Source organism: Eptesicus fuscus, chromosome 24, assembly GCF_027574615.1.
Source record: "Eptesicus fuscus isolate TK198812 chromosome 24, DD_ASM_mEF_20220401, whole genome shotgun sequence".
Lineage (NCBI taxonomy): Eukaryota > Metazoa > Chordata > Mammalia > Chiroptera > Vespertilionidae > Eptesicus > Eptesicus fuscus.
The window spans coordinates 606,886-628,269 of record NC_072496.1 but is presented as its reverse complement, the minus strand read 5'-3'; the positions used below and the strand labels follow the sequence as shown (position 1 = coordinate 628,269).

General features: G+C 62.3%; 2 protein-coding genes and 1 long non-coding RNA gene across 3 annotated transcripts; 2 read left to right on the top strand and 1 right to left on the bottom strand.

Annotated features, from left to right (window-relative positions):
- Positions 1-2,295: 2,295 nt before the first annotated feature.
- On the top strand, positions 2,296-6,792 carry TIMM17A (translocase of inner mitochondrial membrane 17A). The gene is made up of 6 exons (XM_008159974.3): positions 2,296-2,372; positions 4,034-4,133; positions 4,226-4,289; positions 4,438-4,566; positions 5,206-5,316; positions 6,396-6,792. The coding sequence occupies exons 1-6, from the start codon at positions 2,347-2,349 to the stop codon at positions 6,479-6,481; spliced, it is 516 nt and encodes a 171-aa protein (XP_008158196.1). The 5' UTR covers positions 2,296-2,346; the 3' UTR covers positions 6,482-6,792.
- A 1,356-nt stretch (positions 6,793-8,148) lies between these two features.
- LOC129148271 (uncharacterized) lies at positions 8,149-9,412 on the bottom strand. Its single transcript, XR_008555335.1, has 2 exons — positions 9,297-9,412; positions 8,149-8,541 (listed from the first exon to the last, which is right to left on the bottom strand). It is a non-coding gene; the product is annotated as an uncharacterized LOC129148271 (long non-coding RNA).
- Positions 8,858-20,086, top strand: RNPEP (arginyl aminopeptidase). Its single transcript, XM_054712909.1, has 11 exons — positions 8,858-9,324; positions 12,796-12,936; positions 13,387-13,535; positions 14,297-14,413; positions 14,964-15,199; positions 16,044-16,157; positions 16,821-16,933; positions 17,053-17,161; positions 17,866-18,090; positions 18,463-18,605; positions 19,381-20,086. The coding sequence occupies exons 1-11, from the start codon at positions 8,896-8,898 to the stop codon at positions 19,537-19,539; spliced, it is 1,935 nt and encodes a 644-aa protein (XP_054568884.1). The 5' UTR covers positions 8,858-8,895; the 3' UTR covers positions 19,540-20,086.
- The last annotated feature ends 1,298 nt before the right edge of the window (positions 20,087-21,384 follow it).

Here is a 21,384-nt window from a genome sequence, read left to right as displayed (position 1 = left end):
TTGACCGGAATCGAACCCGGGACCCCTCAGTCCGCAGGCCGACGCTCTATCCACGGAGCCACACCGGCCAGGGCTGAAGTGTAGATAACCGTATACACCAGCTTTACCACGATAAGAACCCAAAGCGTGACCTCTCTCGGCCGACCGACCTGTGTGGGGTCCTGGCTTTGCTGTGGACCGGCCTGGCGACTCTGGGCGAGCCACCTTTCTCTCCGAGACTCGCTTCAGCGTCTGTGAAGGCAGTGGGGGTGGGGGGTGGGGGGGGGCGGTGCAGGAAAGCAGAGAAGGCCACGGGCTCCGGAGTCGGATGACCTGGGCTCAGGTCTGAGGTGTGTGACCCTGAGCGCCTTCTCACGCCTCTCTGAGCCCGAGGCATGGGCAGTGAGGGGGTTACGAGTACCTGCCTGAGGAAGGGGTGTGCGGTCACTGAATGTAGGAAGTGGGGTGACACGTGCTAAGGAAGAGGGCAGAAGAGAGGAGAGATCCACACACCCACACACACACACACCCCACACACACACCCCGTCTGTACCTCCTGCCCAGCAAACAGCCCCAGCCACCGACTGGAGCCCCAGACCCTGGGGCTGCCTGTGGGTGAGCCTTGACCATGACAATCGGGGTTTTCTTTGTGTGGTTGTTTTTTTTTGTGTGTGTGTTTCTTTAAAGATACTTTTTTTTTTTTTTTCTCACCTGAGGATATTTTCCCATTGATATTTGGGGAGAGTGGAAGAGAGAGGGAGAGACAGAGAAGAGGCCCCGACCAGGGCCCGGGCCGGGGAGGAGCCCGCAACCAAGGTACATGCCCTGGACCGGAATCGAACCCGGGACCCTTCAGTCCTCTGGCAGACGCTCTATCCACCGAGCCAAACCCGCTGGGGCGACCGGGTTTATTCCTGAGTGGTGGGTGGGGGCGGGGCGGGGGGGAGTGTCTGGCTGGGAAGAAGGATTCCTGAACCGCTCCGTCACTTGTGGTGGGTTCTCTGGCACATCCCCTGAAGGCGACCTCGGGGGTGACGCCGATGGAGGCGGTGCCTCTCGCATTAACTCGATGACGGGGACACGAGGTGCTGCCAATGTATCTCCTCTTCCTTGCGATTTTTAAAAAAATATATATATTATTGATTTTTTACAGAGAGGAAGGGAGAGGGATAGAGAGCTAGAAACATCGATGAGAGAGAAACATCCATCAGCTGCCTCCTGCACACTCCCTACTGGGGATGTGCCCGCCACCAAGGTCCATGCCCTTGACCGGAACCGAACCCGGGACCCCTCAGTCCACAGGCTGACGCTCTATCCAATGAGCCACACCGGTCAGGCTGCCTGCGATTTTTAAAAAATATATATTTTAATTGATTTCAGAGAGGAAGGAAGAGGAAAGAGAGAGAGAGAGAAACATCCATGATGAGAGAGAATCATGGATCAGCTGCCTCCTGCACGCCCCCCAACTGGGGATCGAGCCCACAATCCGGGCACGTGCCCTTGACCGGAATCCAACCTGGGACCTTTCAGTTCGAAGGCCGACGCTCTATCCACTGAGCCACACCGGCCCCCCACGATTTTCTTATGACATTTCCTGTCCTCTAGCGCCCTCGTTGTAGGACACGTGCTAACGGACCCACGCGTGTCATGGGCGAGGCTTCCGGTCCACAGGACCCTATCTACAGTGAAGTTTGGGGGGATCCTAAGTTACACTCGGATTTCCGGCTGCCGGGGGGGGGGGGGGGGGGTTTGGGGGGGCGACCCCGCGTTGTCCCAGGTGAACGTACTTGGTCCATCCTCTCCAGGCTGCGGCCCGGATGGGCGAGGCCGGTCCCCGGTCACTAGGGGGCGCTGGGTCCCCGGCCTGCGGGTCACGTCCTCCGGGGACCCCTGGAGGGAGGCCCCGCAGAGACTGAGGTCGCCGTCCCGCCGTCGAGCGGGGGCCCCTCCCGGTCCCCTCGCTCCGCTCCAGGCGCCGGGGCCCGGGGGCTGCGTGTCGGCGGCGAGAGCTTCGCGGTCCGGTCGAGCCGAGCAGGCGGCATTCATTCGCAGCCCGCAGCCAACGTGCTAGGGGAAGGGGGCGTATTGGGGCGCCGGGGAGCCCCAACCTCAGCGGGACGACCCCGCGCTTCCCTCCGGACCCCGCGCCTCGGGGACTGGAAACCGGGAACCCCCGGCCCCGCAGCCACACCCGCCGCCTGGGGGACGTGGGCGGGGCCAGCTCCATGCTTCCGAGCTCCCATTGGCTGCGATTCGGAAGCGGAGAGCCAATCCCCACAGGCCTTCCCGCCCTCCTCTGGGGTGACTTCCGCTTCCGGTTCGGGCCCTGCCCGGCTCTCCCGGCGTCGCTCGCGCGCCCGAGTCAAGATGGAGGAGTACGCGCGGGAGCCCTGGTGAGTTGACCGGTGTCCTCGCCTGGCCCTGCCCGTCGCCCGCCGCTCTCCTCGGCCTCCAGTCTCCCAGGTCGGCGACGCGGGCCCGGGAGCCGTGGGCGACGCGGGCTGAAGCGTCCCGTCGGCTCCCCCGACGCGGGCCTCCCGCTCGGAGCCCCCGCCCCCGTGACCTTGCGGTGGACCGGGGCGAGCGGTCCAGGCTTGGGCGCGATGGGGCCTCCGACCGGCTCTCACCCCCGGGCCGCGCCGACCTTGTGTGGGGGTCACACCTGGTCCCCCCCCGCTGCCGGCCGAGGTGACCTCGGACGCGTCCCTGGTCTCGGGGGTGCCGTTCCCGAGGCCTGCGTGTGGCGATGCGTGCCCGCCGGGCGGGGCTTTTCCCAGGAGTGGGCGACGGTTTTACCCAGAAGGGACATTCATTCACTCATTCATTCATTCATTCATTCACTCATTCACTCATTCACTCATTCATTCATTCATTCATTCATTCAGCAGTTACGGAGGGAGGGCCCCCCGCTCAGCATTTTGTTAGGCTCAGGGAATAAAAGCGTGAAAAGGGCAGGCACACAGGTAGGTCACTGCAGAGGGCGGGATCGCCTTTCCAGGTTGCCTGCGTTGAAGGCTTCTGGGGTCCTAAGTGAGAAAAACCCCCTTGTTGGGGCGAATCACCTGTCTCTTGTCAGGGCAGGGATGGGTCACATTCCTGCGGATAACATAACCCCCCGACGTTACTTACATTGTACATTGTCTGCTGGCTTTTGCACAGGCCCCCCCCCCCCCGCCCCCCGACTTTTGTTACTAGGTGTACCGGTTAATAATGTGGGTCGACTGTTTGCCGGTTAAAAATGCGGATACCGGTGAATAATCATACGGGTTTTGTAATAAAAAAAAAAACGGGAGAATTTCAAGAGAACCATCAAAAGTGCTCTGTTCGCCCTGGCTGGTTTGGCTCAGTGGATGGAGCGTCGGCCTACGGACTGAAGGGTCCCGGGTTCGATTCCGGTCGAGGGCATGTACCTTGGTTGCGGGCACATCCCCAGTGGCGGGTGTGCAGGAGGCAGCTGATGGATGTTTCTCTCTCATCGATGTTTCTAGCTCTCTATCCCTCCCCCTCTTCTGTAAAAATTAATAAAATATATATTTTAAAAAAAGAAAAAGAAATACATTTTTTAAAAAAGGTGGTTTGTTCAAAGTAATATCCATTGCTAGCTACACATTTCCCCCATCTTTCAGGTCATTTGTGGGTACCGTCCCAACAGAACTTTTCTTGTTTTGAGGCAGACCATTCAGAGACCCAATTTTCCACTCCTTCGTATGTTTTGAAGGGCTGCTCAGACAGTGCGTGTGCCGTCAATCGGAACAAGGGGTCGTCTGAAGGAGCAATACAACAAAACAGCACACATGTCACATCGCATACATATCAACATACGTGTGACTCCATCTATTGGAAAAAATCCGCATTATTAACCGGTACAGCTAGTAAAGTGTTAGCCGGTTCCGTCGCTCCCAGCTCAGGTGACTTGGGGCAGGATACGTAAGGATACAGATGTGTCTTGGTCGCAGAGGACCCTGCTGTGTTAGCAAAGACCGTTGTAAGGTTTATGAATGAGAATGAGCAGTAAGGTCTCTCCTTTTTCTTCTTTTCTCTTCCCTGTCCCTAGCCCCTGGCGAATTGTGGACGACTGCGGTGGGGCCTTTACCATGGGCACCATCGGCGGCGGTATCTTCCAAGCGGTCAAAGGTTTTCGCAATTCTCCAGTGGTAAGCGGTGTCCTGCTTTATCACCGCGGAGACCTGGGTTTGCCGCCGTCACTGATGGCCCTTTGAATACACGTGTGTTTGCTTTTCCGCAGGGAGTGAGCCACCGGCTGCGAGGGAGTTTGACAGCCATCAAAACCAGGGCTCCGCCGTTGGGAGGTAAGAAGCAGGTGTCCCGTTTGTGCCCCGGACGTTTCTGTTTACGTGAAGGTGAAGCCACACCGGCTAGGGCTGAACGTGTTTTTTGTGACGACACTTTTAAGATGAAAAAGTGAAACTTGGATTGTTTTGTTTGGACGTAAAACAGGCAGCTTTGCGGTGTGGGGCGGTCTGTTCTCCATGATCGACTGCAGCCTGGTTCAGGTGCGAGGGAAGGAGGACCCCTGGAACTCCATCACGAGCGGGGCCTTGACCGGAGCCATCCTGGCCGCCAGAAGTAAGCGCTCGTGCGGACACCGCGGACACGGCCGCGGGGAGCCCCTCTGTGCCTAATTTACTGACGCCTGGACTGTGTCCAACGGGCATCGCTTCAGTTGGCACAGCATGAACAAACGTATATGGTGATTTGGGGGGAAGTAAGCGGATCTGTGAGGAATGTGCCAGAGGGAGCGTGGAGCCCTGACCCGCACGTCACAGTGGCTAAGAGCAGCTCTGTTCTGTTCCTCCTCCTCGAGTCTCTGGAATTAATCCTGGTTCCTGTCACACGGGGTTGTTATCGGTAAAGTGCAGAGAACCATCTTCGGGGTCTTTGGGACAGAGAGTGACCAGAACCCCTTCGGGCTCCATGGTTCAGGCCAGGAGTCAGCAGCCTGTGTGTAGTCGGGTAGTAACTATTTTGGGCTTTGTGGCTCGGGGGGTCTCTGCCCACACCACACAAATGGGGGGCACAGCCGTCCCCAGGAAAGGTTGTTGACATGGACGGGCAGGGCGCTGGGTGGGGCTGTTGGCCCCCGGCCTCGGCAGAGAGAGGGCGTGGGCAGGGGGCGGGTGCAGCCCATGAACTGCTCTGTCCTTGGCTGCGTCTGCGTCAGCCAGCTCTCTGTTAACGCGGTCTCTCTCTTGTCCGTGTTCCCAGACGGGCCGGTGGCCATGGTGGGGTCAGCCGCGATGGGCGGCATCCTTCTGGCTCTCATCGAAGGAGCTGGCATCTTGCTGACGCGATTTGCCTCCGCACAGTTCCCCAATGGTGAGTCTCTTCTGCTTCATCCCTCCCTCAGATGGTGGGAATGGTTTCCTGGCGTTTAAAGAAAACGCGTTTTGCCGGCTAACGTGGTCGTTGGGGCTTGCTTTATGTGCTCATGTGCTGTGGGTCAGAGGGTTCCGATAGGCGCTGGCCCAGCGAGCGTCCAACACGGTCGCCAAAAAGCTGTGGTCGGGTAAGTCCTGATCTTCCTGGTGGTCCCCACGGGCTCCTGCTAGGAATTGCTGGTCGTGGTAGAGGGGCTTGACAGTGTATGACTAGAGTGGTGGTCAGTCCACGCCTGTCCCGTGGGGGTGTGCCAGGCCCTGTCCGAGGTGCTGGCGATACGTGTGAACGAGGACCTGCGTCCGGCGGGAAGGCGACCAGCACGTTCACAGCTACACTCGCTGTGAGGTGGTGGGAAGTGACTCCTGTCCGGAGGCCCTGTGGGTTCTCCGGGAAAGGGTTTCTGTGGCTGATGGTTCCTGTTTTCCGAAGAATGGGGGAAAGTTACGTTGTGTCAGGGGACATGTGCTTAGCTGTGAGCGTGTGCCTGCCTTGTAGCTGTGGACAACTCGATTGTCTACGTGGGGTGTTGCGGGCGTTCCGGGATGCAGTAGTGAACTCTGACCTGCCTCTCGGGGGCCGTGTGCAGAACAGGGGGACACGGTGCTTGGAACTTATTTGGGAGCGTGGACGAGATTCCACGTAGACTTAGGAGTGGATCGTAGCTCCCCGTTTGATTTGTTTTCCCAAGGCACTCGCGAGAGATCCCGCGTCCGGGCAGGTCTCAGACGCACTGCCCGTCGGACGCCAGTGGGACTGGGCCCTCGCGCTCCTGCTTCGTGTGCAGCCATTACTTTGGGGTTCGCACTGTGGTCCGGCCACTTGCTAGCTGGCTCCCACACTTAGGACTGTTCCTCTGGAGCGGAGGGAGGCCCACCTGGGCGTTGGCAGGTTCTCGGAGAACGCGGGCTGCAGCGTGATGCACACACGTGTCAGCGCGTGGATGGTTTTACTTCCCGGGGGCTTGTTCTTAACTGTGACGTTCACGGGGTCTGTAAATCCTCTCCTCTGCGCTGCAGGGCCTCAGTTTGCGGACGACCCCTCCCAGCTGCCTGCGGCGCCGCTGCCGTCCTCGCCGTTTGGAGACTATCGGCAGTACCAGTAGGACTTCTCCGCGGCCTCAGGACACCAGTGCCGGCGGTTTCCAGACCGGAGGTGGGACAGCTGCGGCCAAAGAGGCCACGAAGGGACATTAGCATTTTTTCTATTTAAAGGAACACGGGGTGGGGGGTTAAAAGAGAATCCACTTATTTATTCGCCCTGGAGTGCGTTCATGATCAGAGTAGCTGTCTGATGTCTTCAGGAAGAGGCAGGACCACGGGCACACAGCGGTGAGCGTGGCGCCGTCTCCTCTGGGCGTCTGCCGGGCTCGTGTGCTGTCGGTCCGACAATAAAGCCCCTGGAGATTGCTCCTTCGATGAGTCCCAGACTCCGCCTTTCGCCCGCGCACACGCCCGTGACGCAGGGCCTGCTCAAGGCCGGGGTCTGGGGTCGGCGCCTCCCTGGAGTGAGTGGTGTGAGGAGGCGTGCAGTCCGCCGCCTTCCGCAGTAGGTCCTCCTGATGGGAGGCCGAGGCCAGCTCTCCCCTGTGCGCGGAAGGTCAGCTCCTCCAACTCCACCCGGGAGGCTGCTGACACCTCCCTCCCGGAGCCGGCTCCCCCGCCGGCCCTGCGCCCGGAGCAGGTTTCCTGGTGTTTCACGGGAAGAACCACCACGCTGTCCCCCAGCGGCTGCGCAGGGGGTTCCAGTTTTCGCCTTCTTGCCAGCACTTTCTCTCCTTTTTCAGAAACGTAGCCAACCCAGACAGGCGAGTGCTGTCTCTTGCTTTTGGTTTGCGTTCTCGTGGCTGTTGATGCTGTGCTTGCCGGCGTTTGCGTGTCTGTGCAGATGTTCTTGTCCGTCTGTAGCTCTTCACGTTCAGCCGGGCCGGTGCAGAGGAGAGCAGTTTAAAGACAAGGGCGGGAATGCAGAGAGCCTGGTTAAGGTCTAACCCCTAAAGGCTATCAGTTCAGAAAGTAGGCTCCCTGATCCTGGTGGGTTGTGTGTGTGTGGGGGGATGCCCACGTTTTGCCATTTTATTGGTTAACTGTCTTCAGCTCTGCGTATCTGAGCGATCCTTGGGCACAAGTGAGTTTTCTGGACTTGGGGGCGGGTGGGGGAAAAGCCGGAAAAGGGGGAAGACCCGTGCTTTCTGAAGAGCTTCCCACGCTGTCCCTGCACGTGCAGGACCCTGGCCTGGCGGGTTCCTTGCTCAGGAGCAGAGCCTGCAGTTGAGACGTAACCCATTGGGGAGGGGCAGGAAGAAGCTATGCCGGGGCGGCTTCCTGGGAGCAGGAGCCGGGTGACACAGGTGCTCGGTAAACAGTGTGAACCGGTGGCCGCTGTGGGTTCTGCCCGTCCCAGTCACCCTTGCCCCGCAGTCACCCTGCAGTGCGTTTGGACACTGGGCAGCGGGGCCCTCCGCCTTTGTTCATCTCTCTCAGCGGCGGCTGCTCCTTCCCGATCCTCAGATTCCACCGTGAGACCGTCGGATCTACAGAAAACCTGCTGGAAGTTTTACTGGAATTAAGTTTTGTCAGTGTGTCATCTTTTTAGCACAAACATCCTGCACATATTTTGTTAGGTTTAAACCTAGGCATTTCATTTTTGAGAATGCTGTTTGAATAGTACTTTTCAAATTTCAAATTTTATTAAGTAGAAATACCGTTGGTTACAACGATTGATTTTCTGTATTGTATCCTGTAACCTTGATGAACTCATGCTTTTCATCAATTCTGGAAGGTCTCCAGCCCTTTATTTTGAAATGTCCAAGGGGTGTGACATCCTGGGTATTTAAAGGTACATGGCAACGAGGGCAGTTTGGGAAGAGGTGGGTGGTCGTCGGGTCTGTCCCCCCACAGTGCTCTGTCCCCCCAGGCGCTGCACAGCACATGGACTGTCACGCCCTTTTTCTCGCCTGGAAAGTGAGTACATTGAGCCCAGGCCCGGGCTGTGCGGGGCTTAGGAACATTGTCCCGGCTCCCGGCCTCACGGCTGCGGTGTGGTGCGTGCGCTTTGCTCAGAGAAGGAGCCGTTTCCAGGCGGATGTGGAACGTCTGTAGGTACCAAGCACCGTGATCGACGCCACCGCAGAGGCGTTCTCCAGCTGATCGAAGTCCCTAACCGCTGCGACAGAAGAGAAAGAGAAATTGACCTTATATGGAGTTTTTAAAAAACCAATAAGCATTGCATAAAGTAAAAAGTATTTTAACACTGGGACACTGGGAAACATGATACAATACTATTTCCTTTTATGAAAAACTCCGGGACGGGGGTGTGGTCTCGGCTCAGATTTCGGGAGGGGGCGTGGCCTGCGCGGAGAGGTGTTGCTGGGGGCGTGGCCTGTGCGGAGAGGTGCTGCTGGGGGCGTGGCCGCGACGGCGCAGTGCGCTCGGGGCGGGGCCCGCGCTCGGGGCGGAGCTCGCGGGCTCGCGGTCGAGGCCGGCGGGCGAGGCTTTCCGGCAGTCGGCGGCCGGCACCATGGCGAGCGGCGGGGCTTCCGGCGGCGCGGCCCGGCGGGTGCTGCACTCGGCGCGGGTGGAGGACGTGGCCTCGGCGTCCAGCTTCCGAGACTTCGAGGTCCTGCACCTGCACCTGGACCTGCGGGCCGAGTTCGCGAGCCGCACGCTGAGCGGCACGGCGGTGCTCGACCTGCGCTGCCGGGTGCCCGCGGGCGCGGCCGAGCTGCGGCTGGACTCGCACCCGAGCCTGGAGGTGACGGCGGCGGCGCTGCGGCGGGGGCCGCCCGGCCCCGGGGAGCCGCCCGGCCCCGAGGAGCCCGTGAGCTTCTGCACGCGGCCCTTCGCGCGCTACGGCTGCGCGCTGTGCCTGAGCCTCCCGCAGCCCCTGCCGGCGGGCGAGCGCTGCCAGGTGCTGCTCACCTACCGCGTCGGCGATGCCGGGCCCGGGGTGAGTTCGCCCGGGTGCCCCTCGCGGAGGGAGAGGAGGAGGGTCCCATCGCCCAGCCCCCAGGCCCGAGGCCCCGAGCCCCCTGCGCCGCCGCCGCGTCCTCCCCCCTCCGCCGCCGCCGCGTCCTCCCCCCTCCGCCTCCTCTTCCTCCAGGCAGGCCGCCCCGGTTTCCTTCCTCCGGCGCCTGGCCGGCTCAGCCGCGGGCTGGGCACCTCCCGGCCGTTGCGGTGACCTGTCCAGATTGTCCCTCCCGGGACCCGCGTGACCAGTTCCGTTCCGAGAAAGGAACCTTGTCCTGTGCGGTTCCAAACGGAACTGGCTGTCCCAGGGCGTTGGGGCCCGTTGGTTTCTGCCTGATGGTGGCGATGCTGACTCGGGCGGATCATGACATGCGTGGACTTCTGGGAAGTCCTGGTTTCGATTAACAGAAGGATTTCAGAGTCGGAACTGACTTAGAGTGTGTGATAACGTGGCCTCACTGTTGGCTGACCCCTAAGTCTTACAGGGCGGGGGACAAGCCCTGGGAATAGAGGACGGGAGGTTGTGTGGCCGGCACCTGTCGGAGCAGGAAAACCCTCTCCGGAGACGGGTGGGTTGTGAGCTCCCCAGGAGGCTGCCTGCCTGGGACTGAGGGGTCTCTCTGCTTCGCCGTTTGCCCTTTGCCCTTTCACCGCTCGGGGATACATGGACCTTACGGTAGGACGTGTGCACCCGAAATGAAATATGGAAACGATAGTTTCACATACTCCCCCCCCCCCCCCCCCACACACACGGTTCCACCTGGGAGCCTTTAAACGGAGATACATTTGTAGCAGCCAGAGCTCCTGCTGATACATTGTATCCGCTGACGTCTGCACTTGGGCGCGATGGCGGAGGTGCACGCTCTGCAGACTGTCCTTTGCACCGGGAAGTCTCCCTCGATGGCACTTGTATTTACTCCTCTCGGCCGTCCCAGCGAGGGCTCTCACCTTAACCACAGGGGTTGTGCCTCTCCTGGACTTCGGACTCCTTCTATGGTGTATGTATCGCCTGCTCCTTCATTCTCTTTTCTTCGTGTTTTTAAAAAGCAAGCCCTGGCCTGTGTGGCTCCGTGGATAGAGCGTCGGCCTGCGGACCAAAGGGTCCCGGGTTCGGTTCCGGTCAAGGGCACGTACCTCGGTTGCAGGTTCCTCCCTGGCCCGGGCCCTGGTCGAGGGGCATGCAGGAGGCAACCCGTCGATGTATCTCTTCCGCATCCGTGCTTCTCTCCGTCTGTCCCTCTCCATTCCACTCTCTAAAAATCCATGGGAACAGTGTCCTCGGGTGAGGATGAAAACACAACAAGAAGCAGGGATGATGAGTAAGGACTTACGGCCAATACTTACGATGTGCCAGTGACGAGTCTGTGTGCTTGCTTGAGGGAAGTTCAGTGAGTTGAGCCAGATACAGTGCCTGGTACCCACTGAGTACTCAGTGTGAGCACTTATGGTCAACGCCTTCATTTTTTTCATGAATAGCATTTAAAAAAATAATTATTGACTTTTTACAGAGAGGGAGGAAGAGGGATAGAGAGTTAGAATCATCGATGAGAGAGAAACATCGATCAGCCACCTCCTGCACACCCCCCACTGGGGGGTACATGCCCTTGACCGGAATCGAACCCGGGACCCCTCAGTCCGCAGGCCGACGCTCTATCCACTGAGCCAAACCGGTTTGGGCGAATAGCATTTATTTTTAAAAACAGTTTAGATCAACAGAAAAACTGAGCAGATGGTAGTTTTCACATACCTCCATACCCCCCGCCCCCCCCCCCCCCCCCCACACACACGGTTCCACCTGGGAGCCTTTACAACGGAGATACATTTGTAGCAGCCAGAGCTCCTGCTGATACAGTGTATCCGCTGCCGTCTGCAGTTTGGTCGGACGTCCTGGTTTGTTCCTTAGTGTCCAGCACATTGAACTGCCCTCTCCCCTTAAGCCGCCCTTGCCTGTGACCATTTCCCAGACGTGCCTTGTTTTTGGTGACCGTGACGGCGTTGAGTACCGGTCAGGTGTGTCGTAGGATGTCCCTCTGCTGGGATTTGCCTAATGTTTTTCTCATCACTAGACTGGGGTTGTGGGATTTTGGTTTAAAAAAAAAATAGACTTTATTTTTGACAGCCGTTGTAGGTTTACGGCAGAATGAAGTCTCACGTGCCGTGTTGTCCCGTCCTGTCGAGGGAGGTGGTGTCAGTGTGGAGGTGGCTGTTCGGCGCTGAGCCGGTCGCCTGGCTGAAGCAGGGCTGCCCGGCTTCTCCGCTGCGTCCCCTCTTTCCATCTCTGCCGGGGTCTCCGCTGCATCCCCTCTTTCCATCTCTGCCGGGGTCTCGTTAAAAATTCTCACACACAAAACATGCTCATGGGGTGTTCAGAGCCCTCTTTGCCACCTGCCCAGGTAGGCGCCCACCTCGACCAGAGCCCACCTCCAGGTCACAGAGCCCCCATCCGCCCACGCCTTTCCGCATGGTGCACCCCGAGCGGCCCCTCCCTTCCTCCCTCCCTTCCTTCCTCCCTTCCTCTCCGTCCTCCAAGTCCTGCTCGCGCCGAGGCCCATCCACAGAGTTTCGCTTTCTCTTGCCACTTCCTGGAACTCTGTCCTTTCCCGAATTCTCCGTGGCATTGGGCGCCAACGTGCCCGCCGCCCTCCCCGGCGCTGGCTGGGACACTCGGGGACTTCCTGCTGCAGGTGCAGACGGGGCGTGGGGTGGGCATTCCGGTCGGCCCAGGCCGAAGGGTTAACGGGAAACAATGCAGAGTCGCAGCCAGCGCCCCTCGTGGGGAGGGCACTTACTCCGGGACGGTTCGTGTAGAGGGGAGAAGACACTGGACTCACAGACTCCTTCCACTTGGGCTCTGCTTTCCTGTCTCCAGCTCAAGTGCAGCTGCTGTGGTTTTCTTTTTTTAAAAGAAATATTATTGACTTCAGAGAGGAAGGGAGAGGGAGAGAGAAATAGAAACATCGATGATGAGAGAGAATCATGGATCGGCTGCCTCCTGCACACCCCCCTGCTGGGGATCGAGCCCGCAACCCGGGCATGTGCCCTTGGCCAGAATCGAACCCAGGTCGATTCAGCACGGCCTGCCCCTGGGTGTAGGGGCAGGCCGACGCTCTATCCGCCGAGTCAAACCGGCTAGGGCGGTTTTAGTTTTTTTGGTGAGGACATGGGGGGGGAGACAGGGTGACAGGGTCAGAGACCAGGTCTGGGATTCGTGAGGTGACCCGTGGGGCACGGTGAGAGGCGGGCCCCTTGAGGTGCCTGCCCTGCGAAGTGGGTGCTGCACCGTGGCGAGGGTGCCAGGGTGGGTGGGACACGCGGGAGGAGAGATGGTCCCAGCCAGAGCCCTCAGGCTCCGTGGGGGTGACCTGGGACCTCTCCCTCCCGCCCCTCCGCCCTGGCGGGGCTGAGCTGGGGCGGGGAAGCGGGGTTCAGTTCTGAAATGCCTGTCCCCCAGGTGTGCTGGCTGGCCCCGGAGCAGACAGCGGGGAAGGAGAAGCCGTTCGTGTACACCCAGGGGCAGGCCGTGCTGAACCGCGCCTTCTTCCCCTGCTTCGACACGCCCGCCGTCAAGTGCCCGTACTCCGCCCTCGTCCAGGTGAGGGGCGGCCCTGGGGCCCGGCCGCTGTGCGTGACCTCCGTCCGGAGAGGTTCCTCCGCCTTCAGGACCCTCGCCTGTGCCCAGTCCCGCAGTTTAAATCTATCGTTACTGATTTCGGAGAGGGAGAGAGAGGAACATCCGTGCTGAGAGGAACATCCGTGCTGAGAGAGGACCATGGATCGGCTGCCTCCTGCACACCCCCCACTGGGGATCGAGCCCGCAACCCGGGCCTGTGCCCTGACCGGGAATTGAACCCTGACCTCCTGGGTCCTAGGTGGACCCTCCACCACGGAGCCACGCCGGCCGGGCTGAATCTCCTTAGTGTAGCACAAGCAGCGGGGCGGGCGGGGGATCCCCAGGAGGACTCAGGGCGGCTGCGGTCCCCGGGCAGGTGGCTGGTCCCGCGCTCGCCAGTCCCTGCAGCGAAGGCCCCTCCGCTCCCCTCAGGTCCCCGACGGCTTCACCGCGGTGATGAGTGCGGACACCTGGGAGCGGCGAGGGCCCCACGGGTTCTTCTTCCGCATGAGCCACCCCATCCCCTCCTACCTCGTGGCGCTGGCCATCGGAGACCTGGTCTCGGCGGAGGTGGGGCCCAGGTAGGAACCCCCCCCCCCCGCCCCAGGCAGGGTTGGCTGGACCCCGAGGCGAGGAGGCGCCTGAGCCCTCGGTCTGCAGTGTCCGCGCGGCCTGGAGGCCCTGCTCTGCCTCCTCCTGTCTCCCTCCGTCCGTTTCTAACTCTGTGTCCGCCATGGGGTCACCGCCGGGCCCCCCCCCCTCCCGTCGCAGCTGCTGACCTGGGTCCCCTGGGAGTGTGGTCGGGGCTCAGGCAGCAGGACTGAAGGTCGATCTTTCAAAAAAAGATGTTTCTGTTGATGTCAGAGAGGAAGGGGGAGGGAGAAAGGGAGGGAGAGAGTAACATCCGTGATGAGAGAGAATCATGGACCGGCTGCCTCCTGCACGCCCCACACGGGATGGAGCCCGCAACCCGGGCCTGTGCCCTGACCTCCTGGTTCGTAGGTCGACGCTCACCCACGGAGCCCCGCTGGCTGGGCTAAAGATTGATCTCGACCGGCCCCTGATACGCTCCCGTCCCTCAGACCTTTAAAGCAAAAGGCAACCCCACCCCGGAGCTGAGGCCCCGCGTCTGGGCGCAGCCTCACCCTCCCTCCGCGGCGGCGGCCGGCTGCTGAATCTCCCGCGGTCCCTTGTCCGTCCCATGGGCCGTGCTCGGTGGGGCCCGGCCTCCGGCTCCTGCCGCTCTGCCCTGGCGTTTGGCTCCGCCGTGAGGCTGGGCCTGGTGCTCCGGGCTCTCGGGAGGCCTGGGAACAGCGGTGCCTCTCTGCTCGCCCGCCCCTAGGAGCCGGGTGTGGGCCGAGCCCTGCGTGGTCGAGGCTGCCAGGAAGGAGTATGACGGGGTGATCGAGGAGTTCCTGGCCGCCGGAGAGAAGCTCTTCGGACCCTACGTGTGGGGCAGGTGAGGCTCCTGTGGACGGTCATGTCCCGGCTCCCCAGCCCACCCCTGCCCCCTGGAGCAGAGCGCCCCGTCCCGGAGGGGAGGGGGAGGGGCGAGCCAGACCCGGATCCCTGTGCAGAGCGGGGCCCGGTGACCGTTCCCGGGCGGTAAAACCGGACCAGTTCGGAGGTCGGGACCTTTGCCAGCTCATCCCCCCCCCCCCCCCCCCCGGTCTGCTGGAAGCTGCTGGCACCCAGGGCTCCTTAGAACAGCTTACCCAGCCCGGCCGGCCTGGCTCAGCGGCTGAGCATCGACCTATGAAATCAGTAAAGATACTTTAAAAAGAGAGAGTGATGGCTCCGTGGCCCCCGGCGAGCTTGGGGGTGCTGCTTGGAAGCAGAAGAGGGGACAGGTTTTGGGGAGCAGGCAGGGGGCGGGGAGGGGGGGAGTCCCAGCGAGCCCTTGGGACTGAGGAGCCTGGCGCCATCTGAGCCCCGGCCCGTCCCGTGTCCAGGACGGGGAGGGAGGCGGGCCGGTCCGGGCGGGGCCTCACGACCCCCGCGTCTCCCAGGTACGACGTCCTCTTCATGCCGCCGTCCTTCCCCTTCGGGGGCATGGAGAACCCCTGCCTGACCTTCGTCACCCCCTGCCTGCTGGCGGGGGACCGCTCGCTGGCCGACGTCATCATCCACGAGGTCTCGCACAGCTGGTTCGGGAACCTGGTCACCAACGCCAGCTGGAGCGAGTTCTGGCTCAACGAGGGCTTCACCATGTACGCGCAGCGGCGCATCTCCACGCGCCTCTTCGGTGAGCGCCTGGGCGCCGGGACCCCCTGGACTTCGGGGTCCACACGGCACAGAGGGGAGGCGTTGGTGCCCGGGAGGGGGGCTCAGGAAGAGCGGCCTTTAGCGGTCTCCCGGGAGCCGTGTTATGACGGTCACGCGGGGAAGCGCGGCCTTTAGCGGTCTCCCAGTGCCCGTGTACGACTGGGTCCCTCCGGCTCAGAGAGAATGAGAACCGGCCTGGTCCCTCAGCGGGGGCGGCCGACCTCGAATTGAGCCCGGATGTGCTGATGTCAGAGAGGAGGGGCGAGCGAGAGACGGGAACACCATGATGAGAGAGGATCATTGATGGGCTGCTCCCCGCACGCCCCCCGTGGGGACCGAGCCCGCAACCCGGCAGGTGCCCTGACTGGGAATCGAGCCGTGACCTCCTGGGGGACGCCCGGCCCCGGGGCCACGCCAGCTGGGCTGTCTGTCTGCGATTGTTAACTGGCCACCGAGAGCCCTGCCAGCACACAGGTGCCCGCGGCGCCCGTGGGACAGGCTGGGCGTTTAGGAACTTGCCCCGCCCCCCTCACACACGCACACACACACTCTCTCCCCACAGTCACTGGGAGCCAGGAGGCGGCGTAGACCCGCTGGGAAAGTCTCGGGGGATATTGCTCCTGTGTGATGGGAACATGGAGTGAAATGCCCTGTTCTCTTAGCTCCGGTGACGCCTCTGAGAGTGAAAGTGCACCCCTGGGGAGGGGCCTTGAGCTCAGGAGTCTGTCCTCCTCCCTGTGGCCACCAGGGGGCAGCGCAGCCTCCTGTCAGGACAGCCGGCCTGAACTGACCCTGTTCTTGGGTCTCTGCTCTCCCTGGTCCAGGCGCTGCCTACACCTGCCTGGAGGCCGCCACGGGGCGGGCGCTGCTCCGCCAGCACATGGACGTCACCGGGGAGGAGCACCCCCTCAACAAACTGCGGGTGAAGATCGAACCAGGTCCAGGAGGCCCCGCCCTCTGACACCCCCTCCCCCAAATGGGATTGGTCAGTGAGCTCCCAGGACCCTCCCCCGGGGCGGGGCCAAGCCCTGCAGCCCGACCTCAGTCCTGACTGTCCCACCACCCCAACCCAGACGTGTGCCCTGACCGGAATCAGCCGTGACCTCCTGGTTCATAGGTCAACCCTCAGCCACGGAGCCACGCCAGCCCTCCGGCCGGGCAGGGCTGATTTCTTTTTTTTTATTTTTTTTATTGATTTCAGAAAGGAAGGGAGATAGAAACATCAGTCATGAGAGAGAATCATTGATTGGCTGCCTCCTGCACGTCCTCTACTGGGGGGGAATCGAGCCCGCAACCCGGGCATGTGCCTTTGGCCGAAATTGAACCCAGGACCCTTCAGTCTGCAGGCCGACGCTCTACCCACTGAGCCACACCGGCCAGGGCAGGGCTGATTTTTTTGTTCTCTTGGCTCCACAGTTACTGGCCCTTTAAGGTCCCTCTGAGGTGCCTGCGGGAGGCCTGGGTGGGTCCGGGGTCCTGTCTCGCTGTCCCCGGGGGTTGGCTGCTTCGACCTCTTCCGTCTGAGCTGAGCCTGGAGCTCGGGCGCAGCCGCGAAGGGGTCGGGTGGCGAAGGCTCAGAGCTCGCCCGCTGCCCCTGCCAGGCGTCGACCCGGACGACACCTACAACGAGACCCCCTACGAGAAGGGCTTCTGCTTCGTCTCCTACCTGGCCCACCTGGTGGGCGATCAGGACCAGTTTGACAGGTTTCTCAAGGTACCTGGGGGGGGGAGGCCAGGGCGGGAGCTGGCTGGGGCTGAGGTCAGGGGTGAAGGCGGCTCCGGGCGCAGGGCGTCTCCCCACCTTGGGACTCGGGCCCACCTCCTCCCTCCCAGGCCTACGTCAATGAGTTTAAGTTCCAAAGCATCATGGCGGACGACCTCCTGGAGTTCTACCTGGAGTACTTCCCGGAGCTGAAGCAGAGGAAGGTGGACGCCATTCCAGGTGAGCAGGGGCCCGGCCCCCAGGCAGCAGGGGCTGTCTGACCATCTGGCCGTCCTGCCCGCTGTCCGGCCAGAGGACGCTGCACAGGTTGCCCAGCAGGTGGCGCCGGGGAACCGACCAGGCCCCAGGCTCTTCCCTCCTCCTTTTCCTGGAACCTGGACCCTGGCTCACACCCTGGGCTGGGCCTGGAGCCCGGGGGGCAGGAGGGGCCGCAGCCCTGCCCCGGAGCAGAGCAGGGAGTTGCCTCATGCCGGGAGGGAAGGCCCAGTGCTGCCTGAGAGAGAGGAGGCCGTCCCATCAGAGAGGGGGTGCTGGACACCCCCCCCCCCCGTTGTGGGGTTGGGGAGGCAGCACCCCTGATGCCGGGTGGCACCGCTGAGCACCCACCGGCCGCCCCCAGGCCCGCCTTCCAGGTCACGAGCCTCCACGGCCAATGAGAGTTCATCACGCTGACGGCCGCGGGCAGAGCTCCCCACTGTCTGTGTCCGGTCCTCACCGCCGACTGAGGCAGGGCTCGCCCGGTTCACACAGAACGGGTGCCGAGGCGAAGCAAGGGGCCCGGCCCCACTGGTGGGCGGCAGAGCCGGGATGGGGCGGCGGAGCCGGGATGGGGCGGCGGGAGCCGGGATGGGGTGGCGGGAGCCGGGGCCGGGGTCGTGAGCTGGCCGGGAGGTCAGCACCTCCTGGTGGCGTCTCGTCTCCAGGCTTCGAGTTCGACCGCTGGCTGAACACGCCGGGCTGGCCGCCGTTCCTCCCGGACCTGTCCCCCGGGGACGCCCTCATGAAGCCCGCCGAGGAGCTGGCCCAGCTGTGGGCGGCCCCGGAGCTGGACGTGCCGGCCATCGAGGCCGTGGACATCGCCCCCTGGAAGACCTACCAGCTGGTGTACTTCCTGGACAAGGTCCTCCAGAAGTCCCCTCTGCCGCCCGGTAAGAAAGGGGGCGATTTCTCCCCCCAACCCCTTCCCACAAATACATTCTTAGGATTACAGAGAGGAAGGGAGAGGGAGAGAGAAACAGAGAAACAGAGAAACATCCATGATGAGAATCATGGATCGGCTGCCTCCTGCACACCCCACACAGGGGATCGAGCCGGCAACCCGGGCCTGTGCCCCGACCGGGAATTGAACCGCGACCTCCTGGCTCATAGGTCGACGCTCAGCCACGGAGCCACGATGGCCAGGCATCATTGATGTTTCTCTCTCCCTCTCCCTTCCTCTGAAATCAATAAAAAATATACACAAAAAAGGCTAAGTAATACACAGTAGTTACTTAGAAAGCTACGACCCCTCTCTCTTCCAGGGAACGTGAGGAAGCTGGGGGAGATGTACCCGAAGGTCTCAGGCGCCCGCAACGCGGAGCTGCGGCTGCGATGGGGCCAGATTGTCCTTAAGAACGACCTCCAGGAGGACTTCGGGAAGGTCAGGGACTTCCTGCAGAGCCAGGTGGGTCCCTGAGTCCCCGGGCCCACCGCCCGCAGCTCCCTCGCGGGGTCCTCGCCCTCCCCTGGAGCAGGGGGAAGGGTGGAGAGCGGGGAGGGTCTGCCCTCAGCCCAAGGACAAGGAGGTGAGTGACTGAGGATGTCGCCCGTGCCCCGGGGCCTGTGGCAGGGAGGGCTCAGACCCTGCTGCCTCCCAGGCCCCTGGGGGCCGCCTGCTGGGCACGGGCCAGGCCTCAGGTGCCCGAGCGCGTCCAGGCGGGAGGTCCGGCCACTGCGGCCTGGGTTTCGGGGACTCGGGGACTCATGGGAACTCACGTTGTGTGCGTTTGGGTCCTGGGTGTTCTTTCTTCCCTCTTTTTTCTTTTTGGTTAATCCTCCCCCGGGGATCTTTTCACATTGTTTTTAGAGAGAATGCAAGGGAAGGGGAGGGACAGAGAGGAACGTGGATGTGACAGGGACACGTGGATGGGTTGCCTCCTGCACGCCCCCGACCAGGGCTGGGGAGCTGCCACCGGAACCAAACCGGGACCCTGCAGAGCGGCCGACGCTCTGTCCCCGGCGCCCGCCTGGCGGGCAGCAGGCGGGCCTTCTGTCCCCATCTGTGCTCCGAGCCTCGGGAGCCCGCCTGTCGGGTCCGGTCCGGTGCCCACGGCCCTGCTGCCCGGGGTCGGGGTGAGCGCTGGCCTCTCCGTGGGGACCTTTGGCCCGGGCAGGGTCTGGACCACCCCGGGGCAGGCCACGCGGCCACACGCATGTGTGCACGTGTGTGTGTCCTGCAGGGGAAGCAGAAGTACACTCTCCCGCTGTACCACGCCATGATGGGCGGCAGCGAGGCGGCCCGGGCCCTCGCCAAGGAGACCTTCGCGGCCACGGCCGCCCAGCTCCACAGCAACGTGGTCCACTACGTGCAGCAGATCCTGGCGCCCAAGGGCAGCTAGAGGCTGTCCCCGCGCCGCCCCGCGTGCCGCGCTGTGCCGGCTTCCGGAACACTCCGCCCCGGTCCCGTCTCCAGCCCCCTCTGAGGTGCGTCCCCTCGATGGTCTGGTGTCCGGGCCCGAGTCTGTGACTCGTGGGGGCTGCTCTGGACCCCGAGACCAGAGACCCCCACGGCCCTCCGTGCGGGCTGCTCCGTGGGGAAGGGCAGAGACTCTGTTCCCCGTTGGCTGGTTTTTAAAAAGAATATGTTTTTAAATGATTTTTTTTAGAGAGAGAGGAAGGGAGAGGGAGAGAGAAACATCCATGATGAGTGAGAAGCATCATGATCGGCTGCCTCCTGCACCCCCCACGGGGGATCGCGCCCACATCCTGGGCCTGTGCCCTGACCGGGAATTGAACTGTGACCTCCTGGTCCATAGGCCGACGCTCAACCCCTGAGCCACGCCTGCCGGGCCCTCTGGCTACTTCTTGGCTTTCTGTGCAAACGCCTGCGTTTGGGCCGCTCCCTTTTCGGGTTGAATCTGCATTTTAATAAATCTTTTTAAGTGACGGGTGTGTAAGTTGGAGTTGTGGGTCGAGGGGCTGCGGAATTTCTTCCCCTCGGTGCCCCCCTGTGCAGGCGTCCCAGGACGGTCACTGGGGAGACCCCAAGGGCAGTGTCCCCGTCCTCGGGGAGCTCCGGCTGCAGGAGGCGTGGGGTCCCGCACATGCGTGAAAAAAGCCACAGCCACGTGGTTTATCACGTGTCCCGGAGAAGCGGGCAAAGGAGCAGCACCCGGTCCCTGCACTCCCCTGCAGGGCGGTTCCTCGTCTCGTCTGGGCTGACGTGTGGACGTGCCTTTTGTGTGTCCTTCCGGAGCCTCCCTGCCAGCCCCGGGGCCTCGCTCGCCTGAGCCTGGGTGACCTCACGCTGGTGACTGGGTTCTGACCTCCTGCCTCCACGTGGGGGTCCGGGGTCGGGGAGGGGAGGGCTGCAAAGAAATATTTAAATCCTTGTTAATTCTCGCTCGCGGATGTTTTCCATTGATGTTTAGGGAGAGAGGAAGAGAGGGAGAGACAGAGAGAAACATCGCTGGGAGAGAAACACATCGATTGGTTGCCTCCTGCAGGCACCCCAACCAGGGCCCGGGCTGGGGAGGAGCCTGCAGCCGAGGTATGTGCCCTTGACTAGAATCGAACCCGGGACCCTTTGGTCTGCAGGCTGACGCTCTATCCACTGAGCCACACCAGCCAGAGCTAAATACATTTTTAAGTTGCCTTTCTTACATGCAGGGCACCCCTGAGCCCAAGCCTACTCTGCCATGGCTGTGGCTCTGCCCGGCTGTGTCTCTGCCCGGCTGTGGCTGTGTCCGGCTGTGGCTGTGCCCGGCTGTGGCTCTGCCCGGCTGTGGCTGTGGCTGTGTCCGGCTGCAGCTGTGCCCGGCTGTGGCTCTGTCCAGCTGTGGCTGTGTCTGGCTGTGGCTGTGGCTCTGCCCGGCTGTGGCTCTGCCCGGCTGTGGCTGTGTCCGGCTGTGGCTGTGCCCGGCTGTGGCTGTGCCCGGCTGTGGCTCTGCCCGGCTGTGGCTCTGCCCGGCTGTGGCTGTGTCCGGCTGTGGCTGTGCCCGGCTGTGGCTGTGTCCGGCTGTGGCTGTGGCTGTGTCCGGCTGTGGCTGTGCCCGGCTGTGGCTCTGTCCGGCTGTGGCTGTGGCTCTGTCCGGCTGTGGCTCTGTCCGGCTGTGGCTGTGGCTCTGCCCGGCTGTGGCTGTGGCTGTGTCCGGCTGCAGCTGTGCCCGGCTGTGGCTCTGTCCGGCTGTGGCTGTGGCTCTGCCCGGCTGTGGCTGTGTGTGTCCGGCTGTGGCTCTGCCCGG